Raw genomic sequence first — 17,310 nt, 5'->3', positions numbered from 1 at the left:
CTGCGTGAAAAGTTTTAGCTCCCGAGAACGTGAAAATGAGCTAAATGTTTTCACGCAGGTGTGTTTAACGAGGGTAACTTGGAAAACATATTGGAACGCGGCCCCGAGGACTAGAGCTTGACACCTGTGACCTCTGACCATGATATTTCCCTAATAAAGTGGCCTGTTATTAGGTACACTTGAAAATGGCAGTGTACCTAATGGAGTGTCCGTGTGATTCCCTCGTTAAGTGCACCTGCGTGAAAAGTTTTAGCTCCCGAGAACGTGAAAATGAGCTAAATGTTTTCACGCAGGTGTGCTTAACGAGGGTAACTTGAAAAACATATTGGAACGCGGCCCCGAGGACTAGAGCTTGACACCTGTGACCTTTGACCATGATATTTCCCTAATAAAGTGGCCTGTTATTAGGTACACTTGAAAATGGCGGTGTACCTAATGGAGTGTCCGTGTGATTCCCTCGTTAAGTGCACCTGCGTGAAAAGTTTTAGCTCCCGAGAACGTGAAAATGAGCTAAATGTTTTCACGCAGGTGTGTTTAACGAGGGTAACTTGGAAAACACATTGGAACGCGGCCCCGAGGACTAGAGCTTGACACCTGTGACCTCTGACCATGATATTTCCCTAATAAAGTGGCCTGTTATTAGGTACACTTGAAAATGGCGGTGTACCTAATGGAGTGTCCGTGTGATTCCCTCGTTAAGTGCACCTGCGTGAAAAGTTTTAGCTCCCGAGAACGTGAAAATGAGCTAAATGTTTTCACGCAGGTGTGCTTAACGAGGGTAACTTGAAAAACATATTGGAACGCGGCCCCGAGGACTAGAGCTTGACACCTGTGACCTTTGACCATGATATTTCCCTAATAAAGTGGCCTGTTATTAGGTACACTTGAAAATGGCGGTGTACCTAATGGAGTGTCCGTGTAATTCCCTCGTTAAGTGCACCTGCGTGAAAAGTTTTAGCTCCCGAGAACGTGAAAATGAGCTAAATGTTTTCACGCAGGTGTGCTTAACGAGGGTAACTTGGAAAACATATTGGAACGCGGCCCCGAGGACTAGAGCTTGACACCTGTGACCTTTGACCATGATATTTCCCTAATAAAGTGGCCTGTTATTAGGTACACTTGAAAATGGCGGTGTACCTAATGGAGTGGCCGTGTAATTCCCTCGTTAAGTGCACCTGCGTGAAAAGATTTAGCTCCCGAGAACGTGAAAATGAGCTAAATGTTTTCACGCAGGTGTGCTTAACGAGGGTAACTTGGAAAACATATTGGAACGCGGCCCCGAGGACTAGAGCTTGACACCTGTGACCTTTGACCATGATATTTCCCTAATAAAGTGGCCTGTTATTAGGTACACTTGAAAATGGCGGTGTACCTAATGGAGTGTCCGTGTAATTCCCTCGTTAAGTGCACCTGCGTGAAAAGTTTTAGCTCCCGAGAACGTGAAAATGAGCTAAATGTTTTCACGCAGGTGTGCTTAACGAGGGTAACTTGGAAAACATATTGGAACGCGGCCCCGAGGACTAGAGCTTGACACCTGTGACCTTTGACCATGATATTTCCCTAATAAAGTGGCCTGTTATTAGGTACACTTGAAAATGGCGGTGTACCTAATGGAGTGGCCGTGTAATTCCCTCGTTAAGTGCACCTGCGTGAAAAGATTTAGCTCCCGAGAACGTGAAAATGAGCTAAATGTTTTCACGCAGGTGTGCTTAACGAGGGTAACTTGGAAAACATATTGGAACGCGGCCCCGAGGACTACAGCTTGACACCTGTGACCTTTGACCATGATATTTCCCTAATAAAGTGGCCTGTTATTAGGTACACTTGAAAATGGCGGTGTACCTAATGGAGTGTCCGTGTGATTCCCTCGTTAAGTGCACCTGCGTGAAAAGTTTTAGCTACCGAGAACGTGAAAATGAGCTAAATGTTTTCACGCAGGTGTGTTTAACGAGGGTAACTTGGAAAACATATTGGGACGCGGCCCCTCGAGGACTGGAGGTCGACACCCCTGGTTTAAGTGAAAAGTGCCACACCCGCCCTCACCCCCACTTTCTGATTGGCTGTTTGATCTGTGACATCACACAGACACTCCTTTAGGTACACCGCCATTTTCAGGTGTACCTAATAACAGGCCACTTCATTAGGGAAAAAACATGGCCAAAGCTGAACTGAAAGTGAAAAATGCCACACCCACCCTCACCTCCTGATTGGCTGGTTGATCTGTGACGTCACACGGACAGTCCATTAGGTACACCACCATTTTCAGGTGTACCAAAAAATTTTATGCATTTTTTTGTACGTGTCAAGAATGTGTATTTGACTACTTGCTCTTTATTTTGGGGGACAGCAACACATATGTACACAATGTAAAGCACATATCCATATTGTCATATAAAGCAGTTGACTAAATGTCAGATTTTTATGTTTTCATGCCCAAAAATATAAAAACAAGGAATAAAACACCAGACAAGTTTTAACATAAACGATTAAAATAATAATAACAAAAGTACATTTCAAACCAGCAATCTAATGTGAAATTGCAGTAGATATATTGGATAACAATATTTAGACGTGTATATGCATACACGTTATTTAAAAACTACTATAAGTGTTATATAATCAAGATTACCCAAAGAGAGACATAATTTCCCCACTGTTGCATAACGGCGCATCCTATCATGCAATAAAGTTAGTTATTAGCTTGGAAAAAACAAGCACAAAAGAAGTGGTGTTTCAGTGAGTGGTTCTTTCTTTCTTTGGCAAATCTTTTTTTTACAGCGAGGTGGCACCAGCTTTAATGCACATTACTGACACCTACTGTGTGGAACAAGTTACGTTATTGCATGTTGGTTGAAGTCATATTAACTGAAAAAAGAACGAATCACCTTAGGAAGTGATTCATTCACTCTCGTTCACTGAAAAAATGTGTTCTTTTGAACGAATCGTTCACTCACGAGTCAACATTAGCGGAGAATATCACCGCCAAGGCTAACGTGCGCTTTGCTCAACGCGAACGATGACTAATGTGTGCTGTGCAGTGAATGGGCGAGGGCGCCCTCTGCCTCTGTTGGTTGCTCATTGGATGAACATGGCGCCTAGAAGCGGGTGGATACGGACGCCCCTTTACTGGCGATGGACACAGAATTCCCGATGCCGTCAAATCCGTTATCAAAGCCGAATCCGAAAGCTGGATAAAGTGGCTGCGTGAAGGTGGCGTGGTAGGTGTGGAGAAGTCTCCTCCCCCCCGAAGTCACTTCGAAGAAGGACAGCACGCCGCGGGGATGGTCCACGAACACGCCCACCCTTCCGGACGCCGGTGCGGGACAAGCTGCGAGGCCCAGTGTCTTTTCCCGGTGGCCAACAGAGTAGGTGCCGTCGTCTTCGCAGATCAGCGCCCAGGAAGCTTCCGAGGCGCCCAGACACACATCGTCACCCTCCCCGACTCGCCGGAACCCGTCGTAGGTCACAGCCACGTAGACCTTCCCCTCCACGTCCACCTCCCAGTAGCAGCGTCCACTCAATCCGCTCGTGCAAAGAACCTGACGCCAATGAGTGAACCTCTGTGGGTTTTGGGGGTAGAGCTGCTCCACCAGAACCACCGTCACCTTCTTGCCATGCTCTGACATTTGGAGGCAGTTGTGAGCCGTGTCGGAATCCAACGTGGGTCCGCACCAATCTGAGAACGAGACGACAAGGCTAAAAGGTTACATCTTGAAAGTGGTCGACCACCGGAAGCGGACTCACATTTCTCGACACCGGGAATCAAACGTTCTTTGCCGCTGTAGTCCAGGCTGAAAAAAGACGCACAAGTGTCGTCAATCGATTCAGACAAGTGAGCTCCCTGGAAGATGTTTGGATCCTACCAGACGGTCTGCAGACTGCACCGAGGATCCTTTTGGACCGCCTCCAAGGCCTGCTTTCCTTCCTCTCCGGGGTGATTGTAGCTCAGGTCCAGCACTTGGAGGTGGGAGGGGTTGGACCGGAGAGCTTTGGCCAGTGAAACGCATCCTCGCGTGGTGATCATGCAGCCCGAGAGCCTGCCGGAAAGGGGTAGAAAAGCGGGCGGGCCAAGCCTAAGGTTCCTTCTGGCACTCCACGGAGGTGGAGGAGAGCCTTACCAGAGAACTTGCAAGGTACACTGCGGCTTTGCCAGTCCGGCGGCAAGCGTCTCCAGCCCGTCGTCGTACAAGTTGTTGTCGCTGAGATCCAGATCCCTCAGGTTGCAGGGCGAGCTTAGAACGGAGGCCAGCATCTCGCAGCTTCTCTTGTTCAGGTTGCAGTCGTTGAGCCTGAGAAGACAAGAGAGCGACTGACACGGGCACGGGTGGTTCTACGTGCTGGCTCGAGGGTACCTACACTGATTTTTGAGAAGCCTTGACCACCGGCAGCAGCATCCGGAGCCCCACCTCGGACGCAGAGTAGAGCTTAAGGTCAAAGCAGCTCATGGCTTTGTCAGAAGACCGTAAGAAGAAGACCAGGGCCGACCACATGGCCGTAGGTAGGTAATCCGAGGACAACCGCCCCGAGCTTAGGTATTGTTGGATCTGCTCCAGCAGGGACTCGTCCTTCAGTTCGTTCAGGCAGTAGAACAAGTTGATGTTCTCCTCGGGAGAGTTCTTCTCTATCCGTTGGTTGATCAAACTGACCGTTTCTTCTTTGCTGTGTCTGGAGTTCTTGGGAGCCTTCAGCAGCTTACCCAGGAGGTCCTGGTTGCACTGCAAGGACAGGCCCAGCAGGAAGCGGAGGAATAAGTCCAAGTTTCCGTCACTCTCTGAGGCTTTGTGGATGGCCGCCTCATGGACCCGAACGAGCGGCTTCTGCTTGCAAGGCGTCAACGTCAACTCGGAAACACCCAGCACGTTCTTGTTGTCCTGGAACAGGCTCATCATCACGTACAGAGCAGAGAGATATTCCTGGATGGTCAGGTGGATGAACTGAAACATCGTATAGCCTTGGTTCTTCTTGAGCGGGTGTACCTCCTTGAAGACCCTGGTGAAGACTCCCGAGTGTTTTGCAGCCTGCAGGTAATCCAAGCCGCTTTCCCGCAAGTCGCTCTCGTAGAAGATCTGCTGCTTTTTCATCAGTTGCTGAAAAGCCAGCTTGGCCAGCGCTTTGATGTACTTGATGCTCTTCCGTTTCTCTCGCTTCTTTGACTTTTCCAGGTGATAGAGCAGGAACTTTGTGTACACCTCGGTCAGGGTTTTGGGCAGCTCCACCTCCTTTCCGGTGTCCAGATAATCTTGGAGAACAGTGGCGGTGAGCCAGCAGAAGATGGGCATGTGGCACATGATGAAAATGCTGCGGGACTTCTGGATGTGTTTGATGATGTACTCCGGGAAACTCTTCCTGAAATAGTCCAGCCTCTGGGAGTCGCTGAAGCCTTTCACCTCGGTTCTGCTGTCCACGAGGTGTGGTGGGATGTCGTGGGCCGCCTGGGGCCGCGTGGTGATCCAAATCCGGGCGCATGGAAGCAGATTCCCCTTGATGAGATGCGCCAGGAGAACCTCCACGCGGTAGGCTTGGGTCACATCCAGGTCCACCTTGCTCTTGTCGCTAAGGTCCAGTTTGAGGCGGCACTCGTCCAGACCGTCCAGCACAAACAAAATCTTGATGCTGCTGCTTTGGAAGTGGAGCTTGCCCGAGGCTTGCAGCCTGACCAAGATAACGTTCAGCATCTCGACGCTCATGGCCTTGCTCTCCAAGATGAAGTGGCGGATGAGCTCTGCCAGCGAAAAGCTTTTCTTCTTCTCCAAGTTCAACTCGCGGAAGGTGAAAGGAAAGATGAAGTCCACGTCTCTGTTGGTTCTCCCGCTGGCCCAGTCCAGCACAAACTTGCGCACCAGGAAGGTTTTCCCGATGCCCGCGAAGCCTACGGTGAGCAGCCTGCGGACGGGCTTCCCGCTTTCGAAGATGTCGCACGGCTCGATGGACTTCTCCTTGGCCACGCCGCACATCTCCATATGAAGGACCTCGTGCTGGTTGTCGGGGAGAGCGGCGCCGCCGCGGGTAATGCAGAGCTCGGTGTAGACGTCGTCCAGACGCTCCTGCTGGTTGGGCTCCGTATCGTCCACGGGAGCGTTGACATAAGTCCCCCGCAGGTTCTCTTGCAGCTCTCGCTTGAATATGCCGATCTGGTCGTTATCCACTGAGAAGATGCTACCTGAGGGCGCATGGGTGACACGCGAGGGAGTAGAAGGAGATCCTGTGTCGCAAACATGTCTTTAGGCCTGGCCGCAAGCGTGCTGCACCGATGCCGCCATATAAACACGGGAGCCTGAAGGAGGCAAGTGAAGGAGGCAACTGGGCTCATCTTAGCGGTTGGACAGCTCAACTTACTTGTTCTATGCAAGCCGCAGGCCTTGTTCCTCCTAGCCATCACCATGTTGCTCCTTCCACGCTCGCGGGCATCTGCAAACACGTCGAAGATTCAGGTGAAGGGCTTGCTTGCAGATTGGGACGGGCTCCTCGGGGTATTCCAGAAAGGAGGTTCCTCATCAGACAGAAGCTAAACCAGAGCTGTTGAGCGGCTCTGAGTTTGTTTCAGCAGTCGAGTGCATCATCTGAGAGTTTTCAGGTAAGCTACTTTCTGGAAGACCTCCACCAGAAGCCACGTTGGCGTGCGACAACCTCACCTTACCTTTGATTTGCGCCGCGTCCCTGCGCAGCTTCTGGGCAAGGTTGTAGTTGTTGATCTTCTCCAGAATCTTGATGGTCTCCTCCACAGCCTTCTTGCCGTGCTTCTTTGCCAGCTGGTCGGCGATGTCCACCTGGTCTGCGTTTGGGCCAATGTTCCCGGGCAGGTGCATATGGAACTTGAAGACCTTGAAGTCATCCTGCTCCAGATCAGTGAGCGTATGCCACAGCAGCTCCTTGCTCTCGTTATCGAGAGCCATCTTTCCCGCATGGAGGAGCAGCAGATCTGTTTTACGACTTCTTTTATGGCCGTACTGGAATTCGGGTTCGTAAAGTCGTTTGGCTGGCGTTGCTCTGATTTGCGTCACCGCGTGGGTGAGCTCCGTGTTCTCACCTCCTCGATGGGGTGTGAGTTAACTTTTGATCAAGAGAAAACCTGAAATGAATGTGAGGCAAAGGGATAAGCGACGACCACAGTAGCATTCCGCATCTAAAGGTCGCCCGCCCGATGTCCCTACAAGATGCCAGTGGAGACCAAAGTCTGCTCTTTTTACGACCTTCCTCATGCACAGCGGCTTCTTCCTGGTCCTCAAGGCTGTTTGACAATGACTTTGCTGCTGGGTTCACTTCCTTATTGTTATGTTACCTAAAGAAGTACCGTATTGGCCCGAATATAAGACGGTGTTTTTGGCATTGAAATAAGACGTGGGGGTTGTCTTACATTCGGGGTCTAGACATTATACCCATTAACAACGCTGGATGGTGCCAAATATCTTTAAAGCAAATGGTGAACTTAACTCATCAGGCCAAAGCGAACCCCTGTCACGAAGAAAAATAAAAATAGCGGTTGCACGACGAAGAAAAATAAAAAGATAGAAAAGAGAAGAGATAACATAAATGGAAAAACCAGAAGCCGTTCATTTACAAATGTGATTGCACTTTAGTTTACATATTTAAATGTTCAGATATTAAGACGATGATTTGATGAGGCAAAATAACATGCTTTTTCTCTTGAACATATTGTTATCATCATTTCTTTCTGTAATTGTTTGTATCAAAATTAAATTAGGTGCTCTAAAGGTCTTTTTTCAAACTTGAGTCTTGAAAAAGAAGGGGTCGTCTTGTAATCAGCGTCGTCTTATATTTGGGCCACTACGGTAACACTGACCGTCCCCTAACTTTAATCAAAGTAATTAACTGACAACTTATCGAGAAAATGACTGAGCGACTGAAAGCTGAATAACCGACAAGCGGACCGAGTGAAATGTCTGACCAATTGCCAAACAAGCTAACAAATCGTCTTTAGACTAGCCGAGCGACTCGCTCGCTAACTAACTGACTCACTGAATAACGTGACAAGTAGTCCTTTTCAACAGCAATGCTATGTGTCAAACAAAAGAAAGAAAACTCACATCCACTTCACGTTCTTCTTCGTGTCGTCTCGTCTCACCGTGTGAGCGAGAGCCTTTCGAAAGTAGTCTAGGCAAAGTCCTCGTCGCTGTGGCAACCAAAGGTCAGACCACCTGGCCCGCCCAATTCATAGAGGGAACGTTGAAATACGTTTCGGAAGAAATCCTGCCTCTTGTGGCTCTTGCTGCGACTTGCAGCATTGGGAGCGGCCTCCAGGCGGCGCCAAAGCACCGCTGTGCGCCCATCACCTCAGGTGTGGGCTGACTGAATCTGTTGGAGGCGGGGCATCAACCAGTTGGAACGGGGGGGTGCATTGATCTAACAAGACCACGCCCCCCACCCCTCCTCCCGTGTGAGTAGAGCCGCAGCGCAGATGGTTCCGGATTGACTACCCGCCCTCCCAAGATCGCGTGGACGTCGACAAGCTGAGAGCACGCAGGTAACTGAGGCTACGACATGACGTCACCGCGCTCTTTCAATGACCTTTTGGACCCTGAGTGGAAAACTTAATATTGCTTTTGGTATGCGTTTTATCAATTGGAAAGAGTCTTTGCGGTGCAATCATCAATTCTTGTCCCCTATCTTTATTGAGTGTTTCTAGTTGAAAAAAAAGTGTCTCGTGGAGAGAAAGTTTGGGGATCATTCTTCTTTGAGATGATCAATTTACATGATGGTTATTGTGTTTTTTTTTGCATAGTCATGTCGGACCGCCAGCTCTTCCTCGTCTTCATGCTTGTCCCCGCCGCTATGACGCTGGACTTTCGTTACCACAGCAACCGCGAGATAGAGCATTACCTTCTTCAGGTCAACGCTTCCAATCCAGACATTGCGCACCTGTACAGCATCGGACGCTCGGTCGCAGGTACCCACACGGGTCAGGTCTCGGTTTCCGTTACCGTGGCGATCGTGACACTGACTGGTTTGTGCGATCACCTAACCTGATTGTAAACTCCACTTCATCTAATCCACCGTGTTTTGATCTGGCCAATCACACACACGCACACACACGCACTGTCTTGGATTAACTCAGATTAGCGTGTGTATGCGTGCCTCAGCCATCGAGCAAGTGTCACGAGCACCCAAAGTGTTCCAAAAGCGCATGACGAATGACAATCACATGTGGCGTCTACGCGGCAGGTCAACAGCTGTGGGTGTTGGCTTTGGGTCTGAGCCCCCACCGTCACACAATTGGGATCCCCGAGTTCAAGTATGTGGCCAACATGCATGGAAATGAGGTGAGCCAACACATACACACATTTAGAGGGTCCCTCCCTGCAGACAGGAAGTGAGTCTAAAGGAAATCCACAAAAGCCTGTCACAAGCCAACACACTCTGTTTTGTCTATTTCCACAAAGTAAATAAATGGCGTCAGTGGAGTGTGTCGGCTCAGAGAAAAAGACCTTTGACCTGACAGCACCAGCATGTAGACATTCACAGCAGGAATGCGGCCAACCTGTGGAAAAGTTCAGCCCGATCAAGTGAGCGGCCAACCGTAGCAGGGCCGCTAAGCATTAAGTGAGCGGTTGCCTTGGTAGCTCGGGGCCCAAGCGACGACAAAACCGTTTCAAGCGAGATGGCGGCCGTGGTTGTGTAACGGAGAGCGTGAGATGCGCTGGGCGTGTTTGTTTGTTCTGTTTTGTTTGCCGTCGTTAAACAGTGCAGTTTTTGGTTTTTGGGGCCTCCAATGTTTCGACGTGATGGCTGCCAGGAAGCTGAGCCGTTGATTGGTGGCCGGCTTCCTGTTTTGTCAAGGCTTATTTTCTCAGCATCCTCTTGAGCTGCATGACAAACATTCCAACGTCCTGTTTTGCTTATCATGGACCAGCACATGCACACGTTGATCCTTCCTGCCTCATATTCGTTTTGTTTTTTTTTACTCTGAGGTGAGGAGCTTGGTCTTGTTTCAATCTGCGTGCCCTGCTACTTTGGTCCTATGTTGATTCGCTGAGAGACAGAGGGGGCGGGGCCACCTGACAGCTCAGGGAAGATGGAACACGCAACCTGTGATCGTGTCGTGCGTGCGCGTTAGCCCGTCACCCTGGCAACCAGCCGGATGGCCGCAGGGTACTCGGTCCCGCCCCGACACGTTTGCACCTTTCCCACCCTTCTCGCCTTCCGCGTCCATTCATCCGCTCTCGTCCGGGCTGGCTGACGACTTTTCCGCACCCTCCTCCCGGCGTCTTTGTTTCAGCGACGAATTTTTCGCATTCCCACGCTATTGCCACTCCATAGCAGAAGGCGGCGCTGTGACCTGTTTGATCTCTTTCAGCCAGTGACAAACTGAATTTCCCCGTGCGTGAAGGTTCTGGGCCGCGAGCTGCTTCTGCAGCTAGTGTCCGACCTGGTGCGTGGCTACCATGGCAACGAGAGCTGGGCCATGCAGATTCTGAACAGCACGCGTGTCCACTTCCTGCCCACGATGAACCCGGACGGCTTCGACCGGGCTGACAGCGACTGCCACCTCAGCCAAGGAAGGTACATGCGCCCACACCCCGTGCAACGCATGCGCACCGCTCACGGCAGATACAAACACGTCCCCTTTCTTTTGCTGCTGCCCTCTACCTGTCACCATCAATACTGCAGTGTAATGAGAACATCAAAACAGCACAACACATTGGTTCCACTCGTGACTGTGTGTGTGCATGTGTACGTCAGGTTCAACCATAATGGCGTGGACCTGAATAGAAACTTCCCTGATGCCTTCGCTGATCCACCGGGGCAGCATGACACGGACGACGACAGCGGCAGAGAGGCCGAGGTCAGCCGGCCCGTTACTTTGCAAGTGGGCGTGCCCGGCCGCGCCTGCGCCATTGTGCCTCTGATTTTTGCGTTCGTGGCAGCAGGTGCGGGCCGTGATTGGCTGGTTGAAGACGGAGACGTTTGTCCTCTCGGCCAACCTCCACGGCGGCGCCCTGGTGGCCAGCTACGCTTACGACAACAGCGGTAAGCGCGCTCAAGTCACGCCTTCACACGCATGCGACAAACGTGTTTGAGGCGTGTTTAGGTGGCGAGCTGGCGGGTCAGGCCAGCTTGACGCCCGATGACGACGTCTTTGTCCACCTGGCCAAGGTGTACTCGGGCAACCATGCCAGTATGCACAAGGGGGGTCGCTGTGCAGACCAGGGACCCTTTAAGGACGGCATCACTAACGGCTACCAGTGGTACCCGCTCTCGGGTCAGTGCCCGCTCGAGTGGCTGCGATCGGAGCCTGGCAGTCCTCAGAATGAGCGGCTTGGCGTGTGTGGGCAGGCGGTATGCAGGACTACAACTACGTGTGGGCTCAGTGCCTGGAGGTGACGCTGGAGGTGTCATGCTGCAAGTTCCCTCCGGCCAGGGAGCTCGTTCCCTTGTGGGCCGACAACAGGAGGAGTCTGCTGGCCTTCATCCGCCAAGTGCACTTGGGTAAGGGAGGGCCTCGGCCCACGCCGGGCGCTCCTACTCGTTGACTCTGTGTGTGTGTTCAGGGGTGAAAGGGCGCGTGCTAGATGGGTCGGGGGTGGCCGTGCGCAACGCCGTGGTGGAGGTGACCGGTCGCCGCAACATGCAGCCCTTCACGACCAACAAACACGGGGAATACTACAGACTGCTGCTGCCGGGCAACTACACTTTCACTGTTAAGCGCGCACACGCTCACACTTGGTTGCACACACTTCCTGGATCTCAATGTTTGTGTGCATCCTCCCCCCACCTCCAGGTGACCTATCCCGGCCACGAGGTGCTGACGGAGACTTTTTTCATCCCTTTCGGCCCGAAGCGAAACTCGGCCCTGACGCACGACTTTGTGTTGCGTCGCTTCGCCACGGCAACGGGTGACCCCATGCTCTCAACCACCTGGCCTTCATCGTCGTCGCCGCCGCCATGGACGCTGGCGCCGCTCGGAACGGCCCTTGCGTTGCAGCGCTTGATCAGCTGATGGTCTTTGCGTTGAGGGGTGGGGGGGGTATGATTGGAAGCCGAGGAGGACAGCGAGAGAGAGAAGTCGTCGACGGCCTGGAGAGGGCGTGGCTGAGGGGGTAACGGGCCTGCGATTGGCATTGAGGTTGTTCTAGCTGTCAGGGAGCGGCTCCACGGTGAAGAAGTCCTCACATTTGGATAGGTCGCCGCAAGAACTTCCCGTTTGACCGAGCCATTTAGTCTGGTCTGCGTTGCTTTGCTCGTCCTCCTCGCTGTCGTTGGACTCTATGATGTTGTTGCTGCGCTGCGCGTTGCTGGGGTCGCGTGCGACGAGCCACAGTGAGTCCTCCTCGGCGGTGGCGTGGGGCGCTCTGTGCACACACAAGCTAACAGGAGGCTCAATGTGGACGCACAAGCATGCAAAAATTTGAAAATTCTGACAGTGCACGTTACGTAATCGAATTTCCTCGTGTTGGATCTGCAACATCAAATTTCTCTCGTTTGGCAATTTTGTTACTTAAAAAGAATTTTAAAAGTTTAGCAAAGTTGTAGTTGTGTTGTTGTGCCAATACCAACGCAATGGGCTTTGCTTTTCAAGATGTAAAGTATTTTATTTTCTGAAAATGTTTCAAAATCAGGCTCCACTAAACTCCCAAAACAAAGTTCATTTCATAATCATCACACTGTAGAGTAAAAAAAAAACAGGTGGGGGCATGATCACAGCCAAAATAAAAAGAACACCGGGGCCAGTGAACAAAACAATTCAAAATGGCCTCTCATCCAAAGTGTGTTGATTTTTTTTTCTTTAAATGTTTTTCTTTTTTGCTGGACTATTTACATGCTGCCACTCGGCACCCGGCGCAAAGGAGTGCTATTAGAAAATAAGTTCTTTCAGTAATAAATACAAAAATCAAAGCAAAAAATCTTTGCAACAAAATCATCTTCTGCTCTTTGTACACATTTACACGCAGAGGACCAGCCTCTTGGTCGCCTGCCTGCCTGCCCGCCAATCAAACCTCAGTTCATCCACTTGCGGCAGTTGAAGGCGCCACAGTGACAGGGAATCTTGTGCTGGTCGTCCTCCAGGTCAAACTTGTAGTCGTAGGACAGCTGACGTACACGCGCGCGCAGAAGGACAGACGGCGCTGAGTAAGAGCGTGCGGCAGCGCAAAGGATGGCGGCGAAGGTGCGGCCCCACCTACCTCCTCTCCCCTCTGGATGCGTCGGCAGGAGCTGATGATGATCTTGTTCTCTTTCTCCACACTCACCACCTCCGTCACACAGTTGGGCGCACACGAATGGTTGATGTACCTATCAATGGCAAGCACGGGCACAGGCGGGATCAGTGGTGGTGGCAAGTGGCGGCTGCCACCACAGAGCGGCACCCTCTCACCTGGCGGGTCCTCCAGTGATGGTAGCGTCGATCACGTAGTCGTTGTCGATTCGGAACATGTACACGCCTCGGTTCTGCGCACGTGAGACAAGAGTGAGGACGTGCACGTGCTCAGACAGCCTCTGTGGCAGTTCGCTGATTTCATGCTCAACATTTCTCCCATGGCTAAAATAAGGAAGGGGCTGTACAAATGTGGGCGGGCAAGGTCACCTGACTCTCGTAGAGTCTCTCCTTGCGGTCAGCCACTTCGCTCCTGATGATGGCGCCAATGTACTCGATGACCATGGTGCACTTCTCGATGTCCCGGGCGGCGTACAGCCCCAGGCCCTGCGCGCAAACAAGCAGTGACTCGGTGCCCTGCCTCGGGCAGTTGACATCGGTGGCGGCAGGGACTTACCTGGATGCGTGAGCGCGCTAGGTAGACGTTAGTCTTCCAATCGGCCTTCATGCGGCGGTACTGCGCCAGCTTGGAGTGGCGCCCCTGGTGAGTGCCCGCCACAGTCTCGCCTGGCGACAGCGAGATTACGCCCGGGACCGCGCCCACGATGGAGCCCACCGAGCCCTGGCACCGCGGAGCCATGCTGGTCAACAGGTATGGCCTAACGGGAAAAGCACACGCGTCATTGTCAAGCAGAGGGAAGTGCGCGGGGGGTGGGATGCGCGGCGTGCTACCTCTTGGCCTGGCTGACTTTGGGCTCTGAGCGCGCCGAGCCGGACGGGTTGAAGGCCAGCGGCCACTCCATCAGCGGGTTGCGGCCGTAACGAAAGGTGTAGCGTTCGCATGCCTCCACGCCTGGCAACTACGCACACGGACACGCGCGCGCACACACACGCAGTCACCATCGCGCCTCAGTCGTGTTGGCAGCTCCTTTCACGCTGCTCACAAGCGTGCGATAGAACAAGCGGGTGCTGTTCCAAAGTGTTTTACTTCCTAAGCTGGGCTCGCATGATGTAATTTGGAGCACAACGCTGGCAACCAATTCAAGATGTCGCGCTAAAAGGCACCGCGTACCGACTCGATGATCCTGCAGACGGCCGAAGCGCTGAGTCCAAAGAGGTCTTCTCCTTTCAAGAAGTCCGGGAAGAGTTTGAGCATTCCGCTGGAGCTTCTGAGCCGAGCCACCGGTTCCAGAATCTGGTCCCACACGCCTGCGGGGAGGGTGGGACACATGTCAGCGTGAACAGCACAGGACGGGCGGACCGACGTTACCTTTGGGCGTGGCCGCCGTAAGGACGAGGTCGTTGTAGCCGTTCTCCACCACCTTGACTTTGAAGAACGGCCGCGCCTCCTGCTCCTCGATGAAGCACATGTACTTGCAGCGCCTAGAGGTCACATGTTTGTTTTCTTTGTTTGTTTGTTTGGAGCAAACGGAATTTTTACAAGCACCGTGCGCGCATTACCTGTTGCTGTGGCGCATGCTCCAGTAGATGCGGTTGGCGTGGTAGCCAACGGGGAAGATGGCGGTACGGTCGTGGAAGGCGCTCATCTGGCGCGGCAGGAGCCTGCCCACGGCGCAGAAGAGAAGGCTTCCCACGCGGAAGCTGTGCCGCTGCTCGCCGCGCTGCACCATGGCCGCCACCTGCCGCGCCTCATCCCGCTGCACGTACACACGGCGGAACACGGCGAAGCAGCGCAGCTCCGAGTCGTAGGGGTGGCGCGGCCATGCGCAGGGCTCGGGGGGCGGGCCTGACAACGTGGGCCGGTGTAGCTGGCACAGCATGGTCTTGTCCTGTACACACCCACAAGACACATTTTGCCGCCGGTTCGAGCTTGGCCACAGGGTAAGAGGACGCGCATCGTCTCAGTTCTTATCTGAATGTTTTTTTTTTTGTTCCATGCGTGATGGGGAGAGACGTTCCTGCTTCAATGCTTGCCAAGCTTCTACTCTCCTTCTTACCTTGAAGAAGGTGCAGTGTGCCCTGATGGCGCAGGTGAAGTGGTAGGTGTTGGTGCAGCGCAGCCGGTTGCAGCCGCTGGTGGCGCCCGTTTGCTGGCAATGGGCGCATCGCAGCGTCAGACCCCGGCGCAGCGCCAACTCCACATTGATCAGAGCGCCCGCCTGAGTCTCGTACACCTCGCTGGACCACAAAGCGCAGTTCAGGTGCACCTGGGGGGGCAAAGTGCAACCGTGTCGTCACGGCGCTGGCGCGTGACGAGCGCGATGATACTGCACGGGGCACACGTACCCACAAATCCAAGTCCAGGTTGAGCAATCTGGCGGCTCCGTCGGTTTCTCCGTCGCCCTGCTGGTGACAAAAGCAACACCTGCGCTGGTCCGCGGGAAAGGGGTCGGGCCGAAGACACGCCCCCAGCTTCTTCAACAACACATCCGCTTCCTCCTCGGTCGGCACGGCGACAGCCTTGTCGGAAACGGGGCCCCTGCTGCGGAGGAGACGGCTTGAGGCCCGGTGCATCAAATGTCGCGTGCCATGATTTGAAAAGGTGCACGATGGGGTCGGACGGTTTTACTGTTACGCGGCATCTCGTCGTGTCTAAACCAGCGTCGGACTTAGAGTGGGTATACCCCGGTGTCAAAATGTGAACACGCACACCTTTCACGTAGGATTGTGAGAGGGTGACGCGACGGCGCCGCTCACCTGGTCAGAGCCACGTTGACATTCCAGCGGCGCCAGCGCAAACTCTTCGTTCGCTTAGCGCGCTGACAGTCAGCCTCGGAGAAGGCGTGGGGGTGGGGCTTTAGTTTCACCTTCACCTGTCAAACGCGGACAGCAAAATGACATTGGAGGCAACGAAACAGCAGCGTTCGTATTGTATAAGAACATTGCGCAATTACCCAACGCACCATAGACATGGGGTTAGGTTTCAGGGTTAGCGGGGCCTGGTGAGCCGGCAGAGTGCCGTGCCAAAAACTTTTCCCACCTTGAGGCCGTCCAGGCGGGGTTTGGTCTCCATAGTGATGGCAGAAGCAGAAGGGAAGCGGGGGGGCGGGGAGGCGGCGGCAGTCCGGGAGGGGGTCAGTGGTGTGGCGGGGAGCGCGTGGACGGCGAAGGACGACATGTTGTTGGCGTAGCGGTGTTGAGGATGGAGCGGAGCGGCGCACTGGGGGCACAACAACGTAGACATGATGTCATGGCTCGTCAGCCCATCGCAGCTCGCATTCGGGCGCCACACCCCGCCTCACCTCTGCCGCCTTTGGTCCGGACGAGTAGAGTGCCGAGCAGGTGGGGCTGCAGAACAGCAGACTGGATCCACCCTCCTGCAACAAACAACAGACAACACGTGTGGCCAGTCATCCTTCGGTGGCCGCTGAGTTGCATTCAAGCATGTCGAGCTCGGACTTCATCAGAGTCAAATATTTTCCAACATTGAATTACATCGGTCAGAATTGTTTATGAACACTGTGACTGTCACAACAAGCGGCAATTATTCCTGAAAAAGGCTTGAATGCAAACGACACAAGATATGATTAGTCATCAGTAGTTGTAGTTCTACTTAAAAAGTTTGACAGTTTGAACTTGGATTTTTAAAGTATGACGCCAGCTCCCTTTAGAGGTATGATTTTGTTTTTTTTAGTCTGGTTCAGTACATTTCTGAAATGCAGTCGAGTTGCAGTTAACGTTTAACCACAGTGCTTTTAGAAAGGTCTTGGATTTTGGTATCAGTCAGTCATTTTTGCTGGAATAGTTGGCTAGCTACTGGCCTGGCATCAAAACTGCTGTTTGGACAGCATCTTACCTGCTTGGCCTCTTGGATTTTGCGGACTCCGTTGCCCAGCAACACTTTGCAGAAGCCACACGACGGCGGGATGGAGACGGCGGGAGCGCTGCCCACGTTGTGTTGGATCGAGTCCAACCTGGCACCTGGACCAAAGGCTACTTGAGAGGTCACGTGATAACACACGCACGCATACAAAAGGAAGCATACAGACCAGTTGGTGGCACTGTCCTCTGCTGCATGCTGCTTGCTGAGGCCTACAGAGGCAAACGTGCATGACTGAGTAAAAGCAGACGAGTGCATT

At 52.8% G+C, this 17,310-nt stretch overlaps 3 protein-coding genes across 10 annotated transcripts in view; 1 reads left to right on the top strand and 2 right to left on the bottom strand.

The window, feature by feature from the left end:
- Positions 1-2,741: 2,741 nt before the first annotated feature.
- On the bottom strand, positions 2,742-8,162 carry LOC119139616 (NACHT, LRR and PYD domains-containing protein 3-like). Of its 4 annotated transcripts, XM_037280441.1 has the most exons (9): positions 8,046-8,162; positions 7,028-7,069; positions 6,638-6,947; positions 6,337-6,408; positions 4,357-6,160; positions 4,119-4,289; positions 3,864-4,037; positions 3,745-3,791; positions 2,742-3,676 (listed from the first exon to the last, which is right to left on the bottom strand). In XM_037280441.1, exons 3-9 carry the CDS (start codon positions 6,891-6,893, stop codon positions 3,096-3,098), a joined length of 3,105 nt encoding a protein of 1,034 aa, XP_037136336.1. In that variant the 5' UTR covers positions 6,894-6,947; positions 7,028-7,069; positions 8,046-8,162; the 3' UTR covers positions 2,742-3,095. The 4 variants fall into 4 exon arrangements, with proteins under 4 accessions (XP_037136336.1, XP_037136335.1, XP_037136337.1 ...); XM_037280440.1 differs by having other exon boundaries at positions 6,638-7,069; XM_037280442.1 differs by lacking the exon at positions 6,337-6,408 and having other exon boundaries at positions 4,357-6,181; positions 6,638-7,069.
- A 200-nt stretch (positions 8,163-8,362) lies between these two features.
- cpm (carboxypeptidase M) lies at positions 8,363-12,658 on the top strand. 4 transcript variants are annotated; one of them, XM_037280473.1, is made up of 10 exons: positions 8,363-8,482; positions 8,741-8,905; positions 9,181-9,278; positions 10,346-10,518; positions 10,699-10,801; positions 10,887-10,986; positions 11,048-11,218; positions 11,293-11,445; positions 11,508-11,656; positions 11,738-12,658. In XM_037280473.1, the coding sequence occupies exons 2-10, from the start codon at positions 8,743-8,745 to the stop codon at positions 11,954-11,956; spliced, it is 1,329 nt and encodes a 442-aa protein (XP_037136368.1). In that variant the 5' UTR covers positions 8,363-8,482; positions 8,741-8,742; the 3' UTR covers positions 11,957-12,658. The 4 variants fall into 4 exon arrangements, with proteins under 4 accessions (XP_037136368.1, XP_037136369.1, XP_037136365.1 ...); XM_037280474.1 differs by having other exon boundaries at positions 10,887-10,990; positions 11,052-11,218; XM_037280470.1 differs by having other exon boundaries at positions 10,884-10,986.
- A 91-nt stretch (positions 12,659-12,749) lies between these two features.
- Positions 12,750-17,310, bottom strand: part of LOC119139607 (histone-lysine N-methyltransferase 2C-like) — a 32,860-nt gene continuing 28,299 nt past the window's right edge. For both annotated transcript variants that reach the window (XM_037280417.1, XM_037280418.1), the window contains 16 exons: positions 17,221-17,263; positions 17,028-17,152; positions 16,474-16,548; positions 16,212-16,391; positions 15,929-16,044; positions 15,518-15,713; positions 15,229-15,438; positions 14,732-15,060; positions 14,541-14,653; positions 14,343-14,479; positions 14,003-14,130; positions 13,728-13,929; positions 13,541-13,657; positions 13,331-13,404; positions 13,140-13,248; positions 12,750-13,047 (listed from right to left, as the gene is read on the bottom strand). In XM_037280417.1, the coding sequence (XP_037136312.1) occupies positions 12,955-13,047; positions 13,140-13,248; positions 13,331-13,404; positions 13,541-13,657; positions 13,728-13,929; positions 14,003-14,130; positions 14,343-14,479; positions 14,541-14,653; positions 14,732-15,060; positions 15,229-15,438; positions 15,518-15,713; positions 15,929-16,044; positions 16,212-16,391; positions 16,474-16,548; positions 17,028-17,152; positions 17,221-17,263 (2,247 nt within the window). In that variant the 3' untranslated portion in view covers positions 12,750-12,954. The remainder of the gene's footprint in view (positions 13,048-13,139; positions 13,249-13,330; positions 13,405-13,540; positions 13,658-13,727; positions 13,930-14,002; positions 14,131-14,342; positions 14,480-14,540; positions 14,654-14,731; positions 15,061-15,228; positions 15,439-15,517; positions 15,714-15,928; positions 16,045-16,211; positions 16,392-16,473; positions 16,549-17,027; positions 17,153-17,220; positions 17,264-17,310) is intronic.

This window comes from Syngnathus acus, chromosome 20, assembly GCF_901709675.1.
Source record: "Syngnathus acus chromosome 20, fSynAcu1.2, whole genome shotgun sequence".
Classification (NCBI taxonomy): domain Eukaryota; kingdom Metazoa; phylum Chordata; class Actinopteri; order Syngnathiformes; family Syngnathidae; genus Syngnathus; species Syngnathus acus.
This window is presented reverse-complemented; position numbering and strand designations above follow the sequence as displayed.

Coding starts and splice junctions, on each gene's coding strand:
- LOC119139616 (XM_037280440.1), bottom strand. CDS start 6,893: ATGGCTCTCGATAACGAGAGCAAGGAGCTGCTGTGGCATACGCTCACT. Junction 6,409..6,637: donor GGACGCGGCGCAAATCAAAG/GTAAGGTGAGGT, acceptor ACGTGTTTGCAG/ATGCCCGCGAGCGTGGAAGG. Junction 6,161..6,336: donor CTGCGGCTTGCATAGAACAA/GTAAGTTGAGCT, acceptor ATGCGCCCTCAG/GTAGCATCTTCTCAGTGGAT.
- cpm (XM_037280470.1), top strand. CDS start 8,743: ATGTCGGACCGCCAGCTCTTCCTCGTCTTCATGCTTGTCCCCGCCGCT. Junction 11,446..11,507: donor CATCCGCCAAGTGCACTTGG/GTAAGGGAGGGC, acceptor GTGTGTGTTCAG/GGGTGAAAGGGCGCGTGCTA. Junction 11,657..11,737: donor CGGGCAACTACACTTTCACT/GTTAAGCGCGCA, acceptor CCCCACCTCCAG/GTGACCTATCCCGGCCACGA.